Genomic DNA, 17455 nt, shown 5'->3' with positions numbered 1-17455 from the left:
AGTTTCAGGGAAGGGATGAGGAAAGCTTTCTTTTTCTTTCCTATTTTTGTGGGCACGGGCTAAAAAACCTTTTTTTTCTTTTTCTGTGTGACACTGGCCACCGTCCTCAGTGGCGCTGCAATGAAGATGCGGCGGACGACGGCAGGGTTCCAAAGCTAGGCTTGGAGCCGTGGCAGAGAAAAGGGAAGCCCCCTTTTATTTTTCTCTTGCTTTGAAAAAAAAACGAAACGGCAGAAAAATAAAGAAAACTGTTAGCTGTAATAGTGATTGCAAAACGGCGCCGTTTGAGGGGGAGATCTGCGCATACATGCCCTAAAGGGGTAATTTGTGCAATAGGTCCCTTCCCCTTTATGGCGTGTGCAATCGGGTCTTTCCCTTTTTCCATTTTTGGCCCAGGCATTTTAAACCCGTTTCAGTTGGGTCCAGGCTGAGACTCAACGCATGAGGGCTGGGGATATTTCCCCAATCAGTCCCTCCTATTTAAAGCTTGTCCCACCTTGGCCCTTAATACCTCTTATTTATTTACGATTTCAACCCACTGATTCTGGCCCGATTCTAGTTTCATCCTTGGTTCTGTAAATTTTTATTTTTGATTTTTTTTCCTTTTAAATTGTTTGTCTATTATTATTAGATATTCTTATTTTTTTGATTTCATCTATATATTATTCCATTTAACAATTTTATTATTTTTTATTTTTTATTTTTTCTTTACGTTTTATTTATATTAAACATTTTTGTCTATATATAATGTTTTAAACTTCCTTTTCTATATGACATTCCAAATTTTTATATGATATATTGATTTGCTTTTATTATTGTTTATTTCATTTTATTTTAAGATGCATTATATATATATCAACTATTATATACTGTTTTATACTATTTTCTTTGGGTTGCTTTTTATTTTGAAATCATTTTATGCATTATTTAGTTAAATTTGTTTTATTATTTTAAAATTGTTTTATATACCTTTTTAAACCCAACTTATTTATTTTTTTAAAAATGCTTCATTTGATTTTTTTCTTTTCTTATGTCACTTGTCTTATACTTATATATATTTTAAAAATTGTTTTATATATTATTAACCTTAAATTTCTTGTTTGGCAATATCTATTTTAAACTCATCACTATCATTTTAACATCGTTTTTACTTTTCATTTGATTTGATTTTACTTTACATTTTTTAAATTGTTGTCTAATTAATGGGTCTTTATTTATCAATGATTATTTTTGGATGATGAATATTGTGAGACTATTGCTATTGTGTGTACTTTAGTTCGCTTATTCGCTTACATATCATTGGCATTCACTTGCATAAATATTGCATTCGTATATTGTTGTTCCGTGCATGCTACTATATTTTATTTCATGTCATTGCATCGTGGATGTTCAAACGATTTTTGTTTGATATAATCCACGTTATTTTATTCCCAAACAAAATAAATGTATGCCTTTAAGTGTTGTACTCGCAACTATTCAAGAATAAAATTTCGAAAACAAGGCCATATTTTGCGTTTTGGCAATTCGAGAAAACCGTACCCTAACTTACGGGGTATTGATTTCTCGTTTAACCTAAATAGCAAAATATCCGTTTAAATTTCCAAACACATAAAATTTCAAAAAATAAAGGTAATATTCTATATTTAGAAAATTCGAGAAATCGTGCCCTAACTTACTAGGCTTCGATTTTTTCTCGTTGATTCTAAGTAACCGAATATCCTTTTAAAATTAAAATAAATGAGGTTTAAATAAAAAGTGAAATGCAAACTTACTCTCAAAATATGATATGTTGGGTCCTAACTTACTGGGTGTGACATCTCGTTACTTCGAGATAAGGAGGCATTTTCCATTTTGATTTATTCAAGTAATTTTAAAATAACACAATATAAAGAGGGATCATATTTTTAAATTCTTTTCGAGTTTTTAATTTTGGACACCAAGACATTAAGTAATCAACTAGGTACCAATTTTGGGCGTATCGAGGGTACTAATCCTTCCTCGTGCGTAACTGACTCCCGAACCCATTTTCTAAATTTCGTGGACCAAAACCGTTGTTTTGATAAAATCAAATCGCTTATTAAAAACAATCACTTTTCAAGGTGACCCGATCACACCTCATCAAAAAAAGAATCGGTGGCGACTCCCATTTTAATTTTCGTTTTCAAAATCCAAGTCGACCCCGTTTTCTCCAAAAAATGGTGTCAACAGTTGAGATAGTGCCACAGATTAATTTGACATCAACTTAGTTATGAAATTATTAAAATATTTTTATTTTAAAAGATAATTATTATAAGGGTATTTTCATCTTTAAATACTTTTATACAATATCTATATTATATATAAAATGGTGGCTGCGTTGGTGCCACGATCTAATTTAACACCAACTTAATTATAAAATTACTAAAATACATTTACTTTAGAGGATAATTAATAGCGTGCGAAAGTATTTCTCATCTTTAAATATTTCTATATAATATTTCAATAAAACAACTGAAACGAATACAAGAGAAATAAATTCAAATAGGAATTTCTTCCCACTCCATCAATAATAATTTGTTAAAATATTTTCATCCACCTACCTTGTGAGTTTGATAAAATCTATTAGTTATATAAAATTGATTTATGCTAATAGTTTATTTAAGTGTAAATAAAATGATAGAGGTTATTTTGGGTATAAATTAAAATTTAAAGGTTTATTTATTTGGATGTAATAAAAGTCTAGACTAATCTATTTAAATTGATAATATCAAGGTAGCCAGTACTGTATTGATGGGTACATTGTTTTTCTACCGGAATTGACATGTGTTGATATCGTTCTATTCCGATGTATTATCTCGAATTTATCAATATCTAATGTATGTGTATAAAAAATTTATAAATATCAAATAAATAATGTTAAATAATTTCAAATGTAAAATATTCATAATTATATAAAATACTCATTAATAAAGTCCACAAATAAAAATACACCATTTAATAAATCCAAAATTAACAAGAAAAAAAAAGTTGAACGGAGAGTGGGGATTTTTTTTTTATTATAAAAGTGTTGGAAAATATTAATCAATTTAAGGAACCAAGAATACGAGTTGAATAGCTTGAGGTGTTTTGGAAAGTGTCAAGGATATTTCACCATATAGCGTATCCCTTAGAATTCAACAATCTCTTCCGTTATATAATGAGAATAAGAATCTAACAATAGCATGTAATAGAAAATACTTAACAAACTCAAAAGGAGGAGAAGAATGATAGATTTTTTTAAATGTGTTGAAAGTGAAAATAAACCATAATATATATAGGAGTTTTACTGGCTAAAAATAGTTTGAATATGATTTAAAGAATCTAGACCTGACTAAAACTAGTAGTTATTTTTAGTTTGACTAAATATAGATGTTATTAGTTAAGAAATTTATTTTTCTTAGAATCTAAAAAATTCAGTAAAAAATAAGTTGAAGGGTGACTAGAGATTTTTCTTTGAGGGTTTTTCTTTTATAATTTAAATGTAAAAGCATTTCCTAAAAAATTACTTTAAAGTTTAAAATATTAAATCTTAACTTTTCAGTGTAGTTTTATTTAATTAGTCTGTACATTTTAATAAGTCTTTAGTATAATATTAAATAATTAAAAATTTTATATTTTTTAATATTATTTATACATTGGTTGGTGCATCATATTCTAGCCGATGTGATCGAAATTGGTCTAAACGAGCCAGTGCAATCAGTATGGACAAAACTTTTTTTGATGTAGTAAGAGATATTACTTGTTCCTGGAACGTACACACCGACTAATATAACCTAAACCAGTACATAACCGAGTATCATGATTGATATAGATTTTATTTATATATGCTATTGTGGAAATAAATTGAAAGAAAATATTAATTTTCTTTTATTGAGGGAGAGAGTTAAAAATGAAAAAAAAAGTTTCTATTTTTATATTTAAAAATGTTGGACAATGATGTAAATAGATAGGATGAATTTCGATGGATGGTAATTAAGGTACGATACGGTGCGTTTAGCTTATTTTTTGTCTCACGTTATAGTATCATTATAGTATCTAATCTCACCGCTACTGCTATTTTTATATTAATAGCAAGTAAACACACTGCCCAGCGTCTCTTTCACTTTGTACTAATCTTTTAAATTTGCAACAACTTTGATTTTATGAATAGAGAAATAAAAAAAGTCATTTTGCATTTATTTTCCACTTGCTATTCTGACTAATAAAAAGAAATTTCTTTCCCTTTTTTCTTCTTCCTCGTCTTATCCATAATTTTCTTGTTAAGTTGTCTGACAAGTCTGGAACAATATAAATTAATCATTTTACTATTAAATAGTTTAATTTAATTTTTATATATAAAATAATATCATATTTACTGTTTAAAAAGTATATTTAAGTATTTTTATGAAAAATTAATTTAAATATAATTCTTTAATAATAAATATTAATTATATTGATCTTATTTAATTCTTTCTATTAATATAGAAATTATATTAATAATAAAAATTAATTTAAAATCAATTTTCATAATAAAAGGACTAAACCTGTCCATGGGCCAGGCCGGGCCAGGTTCAGGTTGGGCCCAAAAATTTTTTTGGCCCGACTCTTAGGCATGGGCCCAGCCCGGCCCGGCCCAATTTTTAATAAACACAAAAAAATATTTTAAAAATAAAAATAAAAATATTTTTAAAGTATTTTAAAATTAAAAATTAAAAATAAAAAATATATATTTATTATATTCGGGCCGGGCCAGGCCCGGGCCAAAAAAGTTGAGCCCGAGCCCGGCCCATTTTTTAAACGGGCCTTGTTTTTTTGCCCAAGCTCATATTTTGGGCCTATATTTTTACCCGAACCCTCCCATCTTTCGGGCGGGCCGTCGGACTAGGCCGGGCCGCCCGGCCCATGGACAGGTCTAAAAAGGACTTAATAGTTACTTTCAACTTTTTACCGCACAACTTCGAATATATATATGAAGGATTAATGTATTATATGGTAGGCAAATGTGATATTTATGTGTTCAATTTAATATAATAGTTATATTTAGTAAAATTTATATATTTTAATATTCAAAGATAAGTATGTTAATTTTTTTAATGTTTAATTTAAGGTTTAGAGTTGATATGATGAAAATTTTTTATCAGTTAATACTATTATCGATTAATTTTTATCCAATTGATCTTAAACCCCAAAAAATATCACAACCATAAGAATGTATTTGAAAAATTAAATACAAGATTAAACAAACTCACAATTAGTATTGATTTTATTCTATTATGAAAATCATTAAAATTAAAACATAATAATATTAACAATTAATTTTTATCAAATTAACTCTAAAACTCGAATCGAACATTAATATTATATACTTTTGTCAAACATAAATATTACATTAGACCTAAAAAAAGGTACTAGACTTAAACATATATTAATCCAATGATTAATGTTAAAAGAGAAAATAACTTGTATCAATAATAATTGGACGATAACTTTTTGTATGAAGGAAATTCTTTTTGGTCTTCCCCATCCAGATGCGGGTACAGATATAATTAGTTGGGCTTGTACTTCGACGGGGTCTTCTCGGTTAAAAGTGCATATAAGTTAATAAGGAAGAGTTCTTGGAGTCCTAGAGATCCGATTTGGAAGATAATACGGAAATTCCTAGGTACCCAAAGAATTCATTATTTTCTTTGGTTGGTCTATAAACAAAGATTACTCACAACGTCGAACAGGTCAGGAGGAGAATTGGCCATGACACATCTTGCCTACTTTGCAGGTATGATGTTGAAGATGTCTTACACATTCTTAGAGACTGCCTGACAATGAAGGAAATGCGGTTGCAAGTTCTTCCAGTTAATCAGCGTAGGAGTTTTTCTCAGAAAACGTACATGATTGGCTAATTTTCAACATTCAAAGCCATTCAAATTTCATTATAGGAGGGATGAGTTGGATTTGCATCTTTGGACTTATAGCCTGGCGCACTTGGAAGAATAGAAATATATTTATCTTCCAAGGTGTCACACAGAGTTTGTATGATGTTGTCAAAGTCTCCTATTGTTGGGTAAAGCAGTTTTTATCTGTCCATAATGATGTTCAAAATTGTTGACAAGAAAATGGCATTAGTCACTCACTGTCAGGTAATTGGATCTATTTACATAATGATGGTTTAGTTAAGATGGATACAGGACTAGCAATAGCTAGAGGAGTAGTGCGCGATAGCAATGAAGACTAAATACTAGGCTATAATCGGTTCTTGGGCAATTGTTCTGTTTTTATGTAGAAGTATAGGGCATTTAAGATGACCTTTCTCTTTTTCATGAACGAGGATATAGAACAGTGATGATTCAATTTGACAGCTTGGAAGTGGTTAAGGTTATCCAAGACAGATCATTGGAGGCTTCTAGTTTTGCTTTGCTCAAGCGAACTAAACAGTTCTTGAAACATGAAAGTCAGTGGTTGATAAGGCATGTTCCTAGGGAGGAGAATCACATTTTCAATTACCTAGCTAGAATGATTTTTGATTGGAAGGAAGGGCTATAGGTTTTTGTTGATCCATCAAGAGAAATTCTAATGATGATTTGTTCTGAGTTTTTGCTCAAAATAATCCTATATAACTAAGTATTATTTTTTTATCACAAAAAAAAATCAATCATAAAATTGATAAGAATGAGAAAGAAGTAACGTAAATTTCTCGAAAAAGCCCAAAAAAAAACATGAAAAAGGAAAAACATTACTTAATTTTATATAAATAAAAACAGCAAAAAAAAAGGTTTAAAAATGGAATTACTGTTGTCCAAGAAAAAGGCTCATAAAATGTGAGGTGAAGAGATGCGGGCGAACGTGACATCCATTATTTATTCATAATGAATGTGGCTTGAATTCGTAGGAAAAAATATTAAATTGTTCATCCACTACCTCTTAGAGCATTAAATAAGGTTACCCTCTCCACTTGACCTGCCACCATTGAAGGGATCGTATTTTCATTTTCATGGGAACATACACCTTTTAAACTTAAGTCGTAGTTAATTATTGGTTAAAAAAAAATGTATATGCACTAATGAAAAATAATTCCTTACAAGCAAATCCTAGATTAATCAAAGATGCAGCAGTGAATATAGTAATATCCTCTGCAAATGACCTTTTACAGTTTAAATTTATTAATAATAAAAACAAAAGGTCAGCCACTTTAATGTTGTTCATTAATTTAGAATTTCCAAATTCAAGGTTAATATTTTATTATTTTACTAGGTTTTAAAAATTTTAAATTTTGCTTAATTCAAGGGCTACTGATGATCTCATTCTCGTAAAACAATGAGGTATGTCATCATTGATTTTTTTGGGGGGTAAATAAAAGACAAGTTTTCACATCGAAGCAATCTTTAAGGAAGAATACCCAAAGCTGCAAAGGCACACAAACATGAACCTGGCATTTAATTAGGTAGAAACCATTGGCTTCCTCCGCTTTTCAACAATTTTTAAAAGAAAGTTGGTAAAAGTGAAAAATCCCACAGCTAGTTTATTGTCCCAAGTTGATTTGAAGCAAATGGTGTTAGAATTGGTGGCAAGATATGATTCTGTATTTGTCAAAATCCTCAGTACATTTTTATGTATCAATGTCAGTAACCCTAAGAAAAGAAATCTTGTTACTGATATCTAGATATGGGTATCCTTAGAAGAGTCGGAGTAACAGAGAAGAAACCTATCCAATGCTTTCACCTGTTTACCTACCAATATTCTTTTTTAATATTGATAATGAAGAGGAACATCTATGGTGCTTTTTAGCAGCAATTAAGCATTGCTAGCTACCATGAAGCTGTTTCATTAAATTAGATCACCAAGGCTGTATCTAAATTTTCAAGAAAAAAAAAGATGAACTTTGCCTGGATTTAAACAACACATCAAATGCTATATTTGAGAAACTTTTTTATTTTATACCCAAAACAAGGTATTCAAGGAATTTGTTGTAGTTGGGGGCCAGAAACTTATTATTAATTAGCCCAGAAAAACACAATACAGAGAAGTATTTGAAGCCCCATAGCTAATACAGGAATCATATATATACATAGATCAACTAAAAATCTACATCAAAATTTACCCAGAGAAGGAAAAAAAATATAAAAGTATAGTACTTTAGAACAATCTGTGTAAGCTATTATCATGTAGTGCAGATAATAAGAAAATCATCTCTTCATCACTTCCATCATACTCTACCTGATTTTGGAGCCTGTGATAATTAGCCACAACCTCATCTGGCAACACTTTGGTCCTACAAAGTGGGCAAGTTGCCCAATACTGTTGGAGCCATCTATCAAGGCAATCCTTGTGGAAAGTGTGTTTACATTTCAGTTTCCTCACCTTCTCACCTTCTTCTAGCTCAGATAAACACACGGTGCACTCGTTCGATGACAGATCCACCCTGGATGATGATCTTGTGGAGTATATGATTGTTGGGTTCTTTTCTTCAATGAATTTCAGGTACTGGGTAGTTGTGATGAGGCGTTTCTCGGAATCGGAAAGGCCGCCGGTAAGGGACCTGATGAGGATAGCAACTTCGAGGAGTAAGAGGGTGAAGAAGACGACGGTCACGGTGTAGAGGTGGGAGAAGAATTCAGTGAGAGCAGCCATGGTGGTGGGGGTGGGGGAAAGAAGAAAGGGGAGAAAATAATAGTACTCAGATTTTATGGATGTAGAAATAAGTAGGGAAAAGCCTATCTTTTACTGGATGACCCCACCTCTGTCCCGTAAGCCTTAAAAGCCGTACGTAAACATTTTTATATCATTTCATTGATTTGTAATGCTAAATTAATATATTCTTTTTTAATATTTATTTCTTCCTTTCTCATGCTTTACCCTTTCTTTTTTTTTTTCCATTTTTATTCGGAATTAGGGACATCTATGACAATGATTAATCCTACCCATTTGATTAATGGACGAGGTGAGCAACCACTAGAGGTGCTCATGGGCCGGGCAGGGCCGGGTTCGGGCCGTGTCTATAAAAAAAGTTCGGCCCGAGTCCTAGGTCCGGGCCCTGCCCTGCCCGAAATATGGGCCTAAGATTTTGCCCAGGCCCGGCCCGGGAAAAAATCATAAGCCCGGGCTCGGCCTGGCCCGGCCTATTTTTATTTTAAAAATTTTAAAAAATTTTAAAAAGTATTTTAAAAAAATTTTAAAAAGTATTTTAAAATTAAAAAAATTTAAAAAAGTATTTTAAAAATTTTAAATTAAAATTAAAAAATTTTAAAAAAGTATTTTAAAAATATTTTAAAATTAAAATAAATTAAAAAAGTATGTAAAAAATATTTTAAAATTAAAAAAAATAAATATATTTATTATATCTGGACAGGCCGGGCCGGGCCGGGCCCGGGCCAAAAAAGTGGTGCCCGAGACCCGGCCCGTTTTCTAAATGGGCCTCGTTTTTTTTGCCCAAACCCATATTTCGAGCTTATATTTTTACCCAAACCCTCCCATATTTCAGGCGGGCCGTCGGGCCGGGCCGGGCCGCCCGGCCCATGAGCACCTCTAGCAACCACCATAACACTCATCAAATTAACTACCATTATAATAAACTATTCTGTGATCATTTTTTATTTGATAACCAAAAGAAATCCAAATAAGGCTAAAATATGTCATAAGCCTCTTTATTCTTCGTAAATTTAGAATTTACTTCTTATATTTTTATTTTCAGAAATTTAATTCATTTACTTTTCAGATTTCAAAATTTGGATTTAATTGTTAACACTTTTTTTGTTATATTTGTTAGTGTGACATTTTGAAATAAAAAAAATATTCACTTGGTAGTCATGTAACTAAAAAAAATGTCGTTGTAATGAACCTAAATTTAACAAAATAATTTTAATATTGGTAATAGTTTGACCTAAAATTTGAAATCTAAAAGTAAAAGGACTAAATTCTTATAAATAAAAGTGCAATGATTAAATTCCAAATTTTTGAAGAGTAGAAAAATTAATAGCATAAATAAACCTAAAAAGAACCTACACATTATTTAAAAATAAAAAATAAAAATAAGGCTCAAACTAGATATTTCAGAGTTCTATAAAATCCCATCGATAATTTATCATTCTTAAATATAACGTATAATGACTTATTTAGCCTTCCAACTTTACAAAAAAAAAGTCATTGTAGCCTTAGATTTAATTATTTATATTTTTTAGTTCTTAAACTTGAGTTGTTTTTCAAATTAGCCCAAAATAGATGGAAAAGTTCATCTTTGTTAACTTTACTTACCTCACATACACATGGATTGTAATGTGGATGCCATGCTAATAATTAATTAATTTTTTTAAATTTAAAAAATTCAAACAAATATATAAATTATTTCTAAAAAATTTAAAAATATTTTTTTTAATTTTAAAAAAATTAACTAGTTGCTAATGTGGCATACAAGTGAATGTCAGCAAAGTTAACAAAAGTCCACATTTCCATCCATTTTGAGAGTGATTCAAAATATAATGCAAGTTCAAAGACTAAAAAAAAAGTAAAAATTAAATGAAAGCCTAAAATGATTTTTTTTTTATAAAATTAAAAGACCTTGTAAGCGAGTCTTTAATGATTACTGGTATAATAAAAATGCAATGACCAAAAATCTAATTGATATTATTTATTCAATTTTTCTTATAATTACTTAAATTTAGTTTTAGCATCTTAAATTTTTAATTATTATATTTTGGCGAATATTTTCAGTCTTTTACTTTTAAGAATTTCCTTAAAAATCTCCAATATCTTTTAATTATAGAAATTTTTTTAACATACTGTTCTATCAAAATTTTGGAAATATTAATATATTTCATCTTGTTATTATTATTATTATTATTATTCAAGTTAAAATTCTAGCTTTTCTGTTCTTTTATTTCTTTCTTTCGGCATTCGGTGTTGGAATTCTTTGGAAAAATTTGTTGCGGTCCCTTACCCTCAATATTCGCAGTTTAGCCCAAATAAATAAATACACTAAAAATCTTTTGGTAAAAAGGCTCTTTTAAGTTTTTCTCAGTTTCAAAATTGATTAAATTTAGTCCCTCTCAAAAAAATTGAAGCAATTTAATCCCTATCAATTTTAAAAATGAATTTGTTGTGATCCCTTTCCCTCAATCTTCCCTAACAGTGTGTAAATTCTAACGGTTAGATTTTTTAAAATTAATACTAAATTGACACAATATATAAATGTTGAGGGTTAAAGTTACTATTATGCCATTTTTAAAAGCTAACACCATTAGTTAGCTGATGACCAGAAAAGATAAAATTGAATAGTTAAGTTACAATTATGTAACTTTTCATAATTGGGTGACAAAAGATAAATTTATTAAAAATATATATAAATTTTGAAATCTTCTACTTTTAATAATATATCATCTATATAAAATAAAAATTATAAATAAAATTCAAATTTAAAAAATTTTAAATAATAGAGAATTTTATAGAATAGAAAAATTATAAAACCTAATATAAATTAGAAATAATTCAAAAAAAGACAATTTTTTATTTTAAATATATATATTAAATCGATCAATGATCAAAAGTCAATAGTCAACACAAATAAGTGCCCTGTTAACAACCACGTCAGCAATGACCTAGGAAAGGAACATCACGTGGCAAGTTTCTCATTAGTTAAGTATGCCACCTATTTTTTAACAGTTAACTTTTTGGACCAAAAACTACAACGAATAAATAATTTAGGTACTAAAATAGAATAAAAAAATTTAGATACTAAAGTGAGAAAATGAGTCTAGTTTGACGGCTAAATTATAATATAAGCCACTCATTATAATTCTTTAAAATGTTCTTAGCTTTTTTTTATTTGAAAATTTTAGAATATTTGAAAGAATTTTTATTTTAGTATTTTAAAGATAAAAATAATGAACTAAATTTCAAATATACAAATATTTAAAGTATATTTTAATCTTTAAAATTTTTCTTTATAATTTGAGACAAACAAATAAATAATCCAACGCAAAGATGGAGTAAAAAAGTTGAAAAACAAAATAACCCTATAATATTATTATTTTATATGTAAAAGTGGTTGTTTAATTTATCTACTAAGTTTATGTCACCTAAAAGCTTTGACGAAACTAAGAAAAAATAAACTACATTAAACTGATTTTTTACAAAAAAAAACAAATTAAAATAAAATTATAAAAATATATTAAAATAAAATTTACAAAAAATTCAATAATTGAAAAGAAATTAGTTGAAATTAATAATATTATTACAAAAATATAAAAAATAGTAAAAAAATATTTTTTATAAAATTCTAAAAAGTATTTAAATTTCAAGATTTTTTTTTGCAATTACTTGAAATTTAAATATTTTTTAAAAATTTTATAACAATTTTATATTTTTATATATTATTTTGAATTTTTAAAATTTATGATTATATTTTTTATAATTTTATAAAAAATTTAAAATTTAAAAATTAAAAACTTTTAACTTTTTATATATTATATATGGTTATTTTTATATTTTTAATCAATATAATATATATAATATTATTTTTTTAAAAGGACATGTGGTGTGTTCTAATAGTGCCACGTGGTAGGTCAACGTCTGGTCAATGCTTATAAACATTGGTCAACGCTGATAAACACCGATCAATGGTTGATCAAAGTCGATAGTGTTTTTTAAGATTTAAATATTTAATATTATAATTTTTATTTTTAATTTAAATTTAATATTTTTATTTTAAATAAATCTAATTGTCATGTGGTATATTTTTCACTGGCCAAAGTGGCCTAACAATTTTCTTTTATGGCTGTTACAAAATGGACCAAAAATAGAGGAAATTGATACTTTAGGTACCAATTTGGGACAAAAAAGAAGTTCAAGTACCAAAATGGAAAAATGGGTATACTTCAATGACTAAATCTTGAATTAAGTTTTTTTTATCCCAAATGGTATCTAATCTATTTTTCCGTTACCCATTTTACACCAAAAATATTATATCCATTAAAAAGTTCTAGCCTAGATTGCCATGTCATTTAAATTTTTAAAAAATAATTTTTAATGATTTTCTTTTTCTTTGACATTTTTTTCTCTCCCCCCCTTTTATTTTTTTCCTTCTATTTTTCATCTTTTATAATGATCGGTAATGCTAGTAAAGCTCAAAATTCATCCTCTCAATGTTAAGATGCTAACGATTAATTTTGTTTTCGAATTTCACCGCATGCTTGCTCAACTTGAAAAGATCAAAAAAGTTATTTCATTGATCAAAACCAATGTTTTTAGAACTAGACTGAACATGTCAGAGTACTGGTCTAAGGATAGGGGTTGAACCGGTTTTCTTTATTTTTTTATGATTTTTTTAGTAATTAATTTGATTGAACTGAATGAACCGGTCAAATCAAGAACTGGTAGCCTGACCGGTTCGAACCTTAGTCCAATTTTGAAAGCCTTGATCAAAACCATGAAGCCTAAAATGCTCACACTTGTAAAAGAAACACAAGATGATAGATGACAAAAAAAAAATAAAGTAAAACTTAATATATTATATATTAAACACATTAAAATAAATGTTTACCAATAAATTGAAAATAAATTTTTTAAAAAATTATGCTTAAACAACACTAAGACAGTTGCAACTTAGTAAGCAAGTGCCTCTAAAATAGTAGCAAAATTAATAATAAAATAAGAGTTATACAATATCCAAACAATAACAACAAAATAGTAGCACTATAATCAAGGGTGAAACCAGAAATTTTTTTTAGGGGAGCGAAATTAAATTGTAACTTTTGCGATAGTAAAAATGCAATTTCACTATTTTAATAGCCTATATCTTTAAAAAAATTTTAAAGGATTAAATCAAATTTTTATATTTTTAGAGGGGCCAAAGTGCAATTTTACATTTATTAATTTAAAATTTTAAAAATTTTAAAGGGCTTACATGGAAAATTTTCCATTTTAGATAGGGCGGGGCCCCTGCCAGCCCCTTAGTTTTGCCCTTGAATATAATAGCAAAATGGCAGTAAACAGCAATAAAACAGCAGTAAACAACAGCAAAAAAGTTTAGGCAAATTCAGACCAGGTCGAGCCAAAAAATCCTACCTGAGGCTTGGCCAATTTAGAAAATGGACCTTATTTTTTGTCCAAACCCATTTTTTGGGTCTATATTTTTACTCAACCCTCTCACCTTCGGACTTGGGTGAGTGGCCTAGCTCATGATCAGGTTTACGGAGAAGTAAACTAATTAGTAAAATGAGATTATTATAAATTATAACTTTTAAGTGTGATGAAAGTATAGAACCAATAGTAAAGTTTTGACAAACACATGATACGAATTTGAAGCTTTTTTACATAAATAATATAAAAATAATAATTAATTACGAAAACAGTATGAGAAATTGATTAATTACGAAAATATGGTATTTGTTACAATGTTCTGCCGGTGCCCCCTAACATATTGGCGGTACCAGATTGAAATGTGATGATCTAAAATATTTAGGGACCTGCTATGTAAATTTCTCATTTAAATTGGCTGCTGAAAAAAAGCTTTTACGGTGCCACCTGACAATATGGCGGCAACAAACTTTAAATAGGGTAAATTGCTTTATAAACCCTCATTATTTATTATTTTCTTTTATTCCTCTCCAACACCAAAAATAGAGAGGCATTTTACTAATTAGTTCGAATAGTTTTTTCTACCAAAAAGTATTTTTGTAAACAAACCAATTCCAATTGGAAATAAATTTTATTTATTTTTTGAAAAAAATAAATTTTTTGGTCAAATTATGTCTGACATAACAGTCAACGATATTAATAGTAATTTTCTTTGGCTCACATTATATTTGGAAACTATAACTAATAATTATAATTTATACATAACAAGATTTTTGTAAAGCTTTTACAATTATAATATTATATCGTGTCTGTAATTGATAATAAGAGAGAGAGAGAGAGAGAGAGAGAGAGAGAGAGAGAGAGAGAGAGAGAGAGAGAGAGAGAGAGAGAGAAATGGCAAGAAGTATTGGAACATAAATTTGGAAGAGATGTTGGAAGCATAAGTTAATTTTGGTCATGGTACTAGGAAATGGAATCCTAGAATGGATCCATATATCTCTGCAAAACTTAAGGATATTCATATTACAAATCTGACTAGAAATGCTCGTTTTTTTTATTAGAAGCTTGTAATTTAGTTTTTGATGCAACAAGTAAGAGAAAACAATTCTTAATTGTTGGTACAAAAAATAAAGTCGTTGATTTGGTGGCGCGAGCAGCAATAAGGGCTCGGTGTCAACATGTTAATAAAAAATGGCTAGGTGGTATGTTAATAAATTGGCTCACTACAGAAACAAGGCTTCATAAGTTCAGGGATTTGAGAACAGAACAAAAGATAGGAAGACTCAATCGTCTTCCAAAAAAAGATGCAACTATGTTGAAGAGACAATTATCTCGCTTGCAAACATATCTACCTCACAAGTTGAGTCTGTATAAAACTACACTTCTACTATCTAACTTGGATTAGAACAGGGTTTTTCAACCTTTAAATAGATGTAGTCGAAACTCCTCTTATATCATTCGGTTTTCAATATTAGTGAATTTCTTCTCTTCTACCTGTGGTTTTTTCTTGAAAAAATTTCTACGTAAAATTTGTGTGTTCTTATTTTTTATTTCTTTACAATCGTTCTACCGTCATTATTGACATTTATCATAACACTTCTTTCAAGAGAAAAGTCTAAAAATCTCTATTTCGCATATAATAGTATCTTAATCCCGAAATTGTGCTTTATTTGGGAAATGGATATGAGAATTTATATTTTAATTTTATTATTATATAAATGTATATCTTATGAATAAATTAGTTGGAATATAATATAATATATAAGTGAAAGGTATAAAAGCATAGACTTTTCGAAATTAAAAATAAGCATTTCAAATTTATCACTAAATAAATATATAAATTTAAAAAATATGATGAATATTTCATATTTAAATAGTTTATTAGTATTTTCGAAATCCAAATTCAAATTTACAAACGTTAGCTTGGGTTAATGTCATTTTAAGGTTTTGGAAAGGAATTTTGAGACTTAAATTTGGTGTATAAGTACTCATGGTCTACGGCCCAATCCCTTATTTAACAGTTTACAGCCCAAAGACAATCTATGTGTTTAGGGTGAACACTTTTGCAGTGGGATTTAGCCAATGGGTCTATAACTTTCATTAAATGCTGCCATCAGTGTAATAAGCTTTCTCATGTATTTTAAGTAATTTTGTTTTTATTCAATTTGATTCCAAGATTCCAAATAAGTTGGAAGAGCTATATTGAAAGCAAATTAAGTTTTTTTTCCATGACAAAATTTGAATTTCTCTTCTTCTTTTATCATTTTAAAATGTTTTTTTTTAATAAGATGAGCATTCGGATGGACTGATTGTAATGTAGGAAAAAGTTGCTTCCAAGCTCGAGCAACAGTGGTAAAGGAGAGATTTACTGTTCTGAAAGGTTTATGAGTCTGTAATAATTTCGAATGTTTGTGATTACTGTGAAAGGGAGTATAACATGTGTTTCTTCCAGCATGCTACAAAAAGTTAGAGCCAAAAGAATTATTTAGTTGGGATGAATTTGTATGGAATTTGGGTTGAGGAGCTGAGATAGCTTAAGTGGTGGCTATTATGTTGCATAATGGCTCTACGGTCAATTTCGCTAGCTATAAATGAGGTTGTGTTCAACAAGATAAACTGAACAGTGGAAGAGATCATGTTCTTGGTGAAGCTTCTATCACTTTTATAGGCTAAAGCCACAAAAGAGGATAGGATGGTGGGATTATATTGCCCGCTGCAGCTAGCTTTTTACTGATAAAGGTCCAACGAGATGGGCGAGATGGTTACACCAAGTTTAGGGTGGCTTTGTTTCATAGAAAATCAGACGGAAAACAAACTTTTTTTCCTCTAAAATAATTTACTCTTTTGAAAGCTTAAATTATTTTTCAAAAAAGGAAAAATCTCTTTTATAAAAAAATTAACTTGAATTAAGCATAATTTTATTATATTAATAATAAAATTTTAATTTCAATTTTAAAAATATTTAAATATTAATTTCAAATATTATAATTTGCTCCAACCTTCAGACTTGTTGGATGGCTCCTCCTCCTCGGACTAGGGTTCCTTTGTCCTCTTTCATTTTTGGCATGAGGAGCTTTTTAAAATAATAAGTGCTCTCACAAGTCATTAAGCTCCAAGGATAGTATCCCTAGAATTGTGTTACAAACTCAGGATATGGGTAAACTCATTTGAATTCAAGTTTAAAATACCAACCAACTTGTCACACATTTTTAGATAAGATTCAAATATTTCTAAGTTGTCTTGTCTTTTCATGGATCGAATATCTATCTCTTAACTTAGCAACACACTTTGAAATGCGTCAATATAAGTTTAGGAGCTCAAGTTATGGTTGTCGAAACCAATTTTTTGGAAAACGGGTCGACTTTGGTTTGAAAACAAAAATTAAAACGGGAGTCGC

The 17455-nt window shown here is 28.9% G+C and overlaps 1 protein-coding gene across 1 annotated transcript; it reads right to left on the bottom strand.

Moving 5' to 3' along the window:
- Positions 1-7904: 7904 nt before the first annotated feature.
- On the bottom strand, positions 7905-8720 carry LOC107950384 (probable E3 ubiquitin-protein ligase XERICO). The gene has a single exon (XM_016885232.2). It carries the CDS (start codon positions 8617-8619, stop codon positions 8125-8127), a length of 495 nt encoding a protein of 164 aa, XP_016740721.1. The 5' UTR covers positions 8620-8720; the 3' UTR covers positions 7905-8124.
- Positions 8721-17455: the final 8735 nt, after the last annotated feature.

This window comes from Gossypium hirsutum, chromosome D03 (genome assembly GCF_007990345.1).
Source record: "Gossypium hirsutum isolate 1008001.06 chromosome D03, Gossypium_hirsutum_v2.1, whole genome shotgun sequence".
Classification (NCBI taxonomy): Eukaryota; Viridiplantae; Streptophyta; class Magnoliopsida; order Malvales; family Malvaceae; genus Gossypium; species Gossypium hirsutum.
Note: the sequence above shows the minus strand (reverse complement) of the source record. Positions and strands in the feature narration are given on the sequence as shown.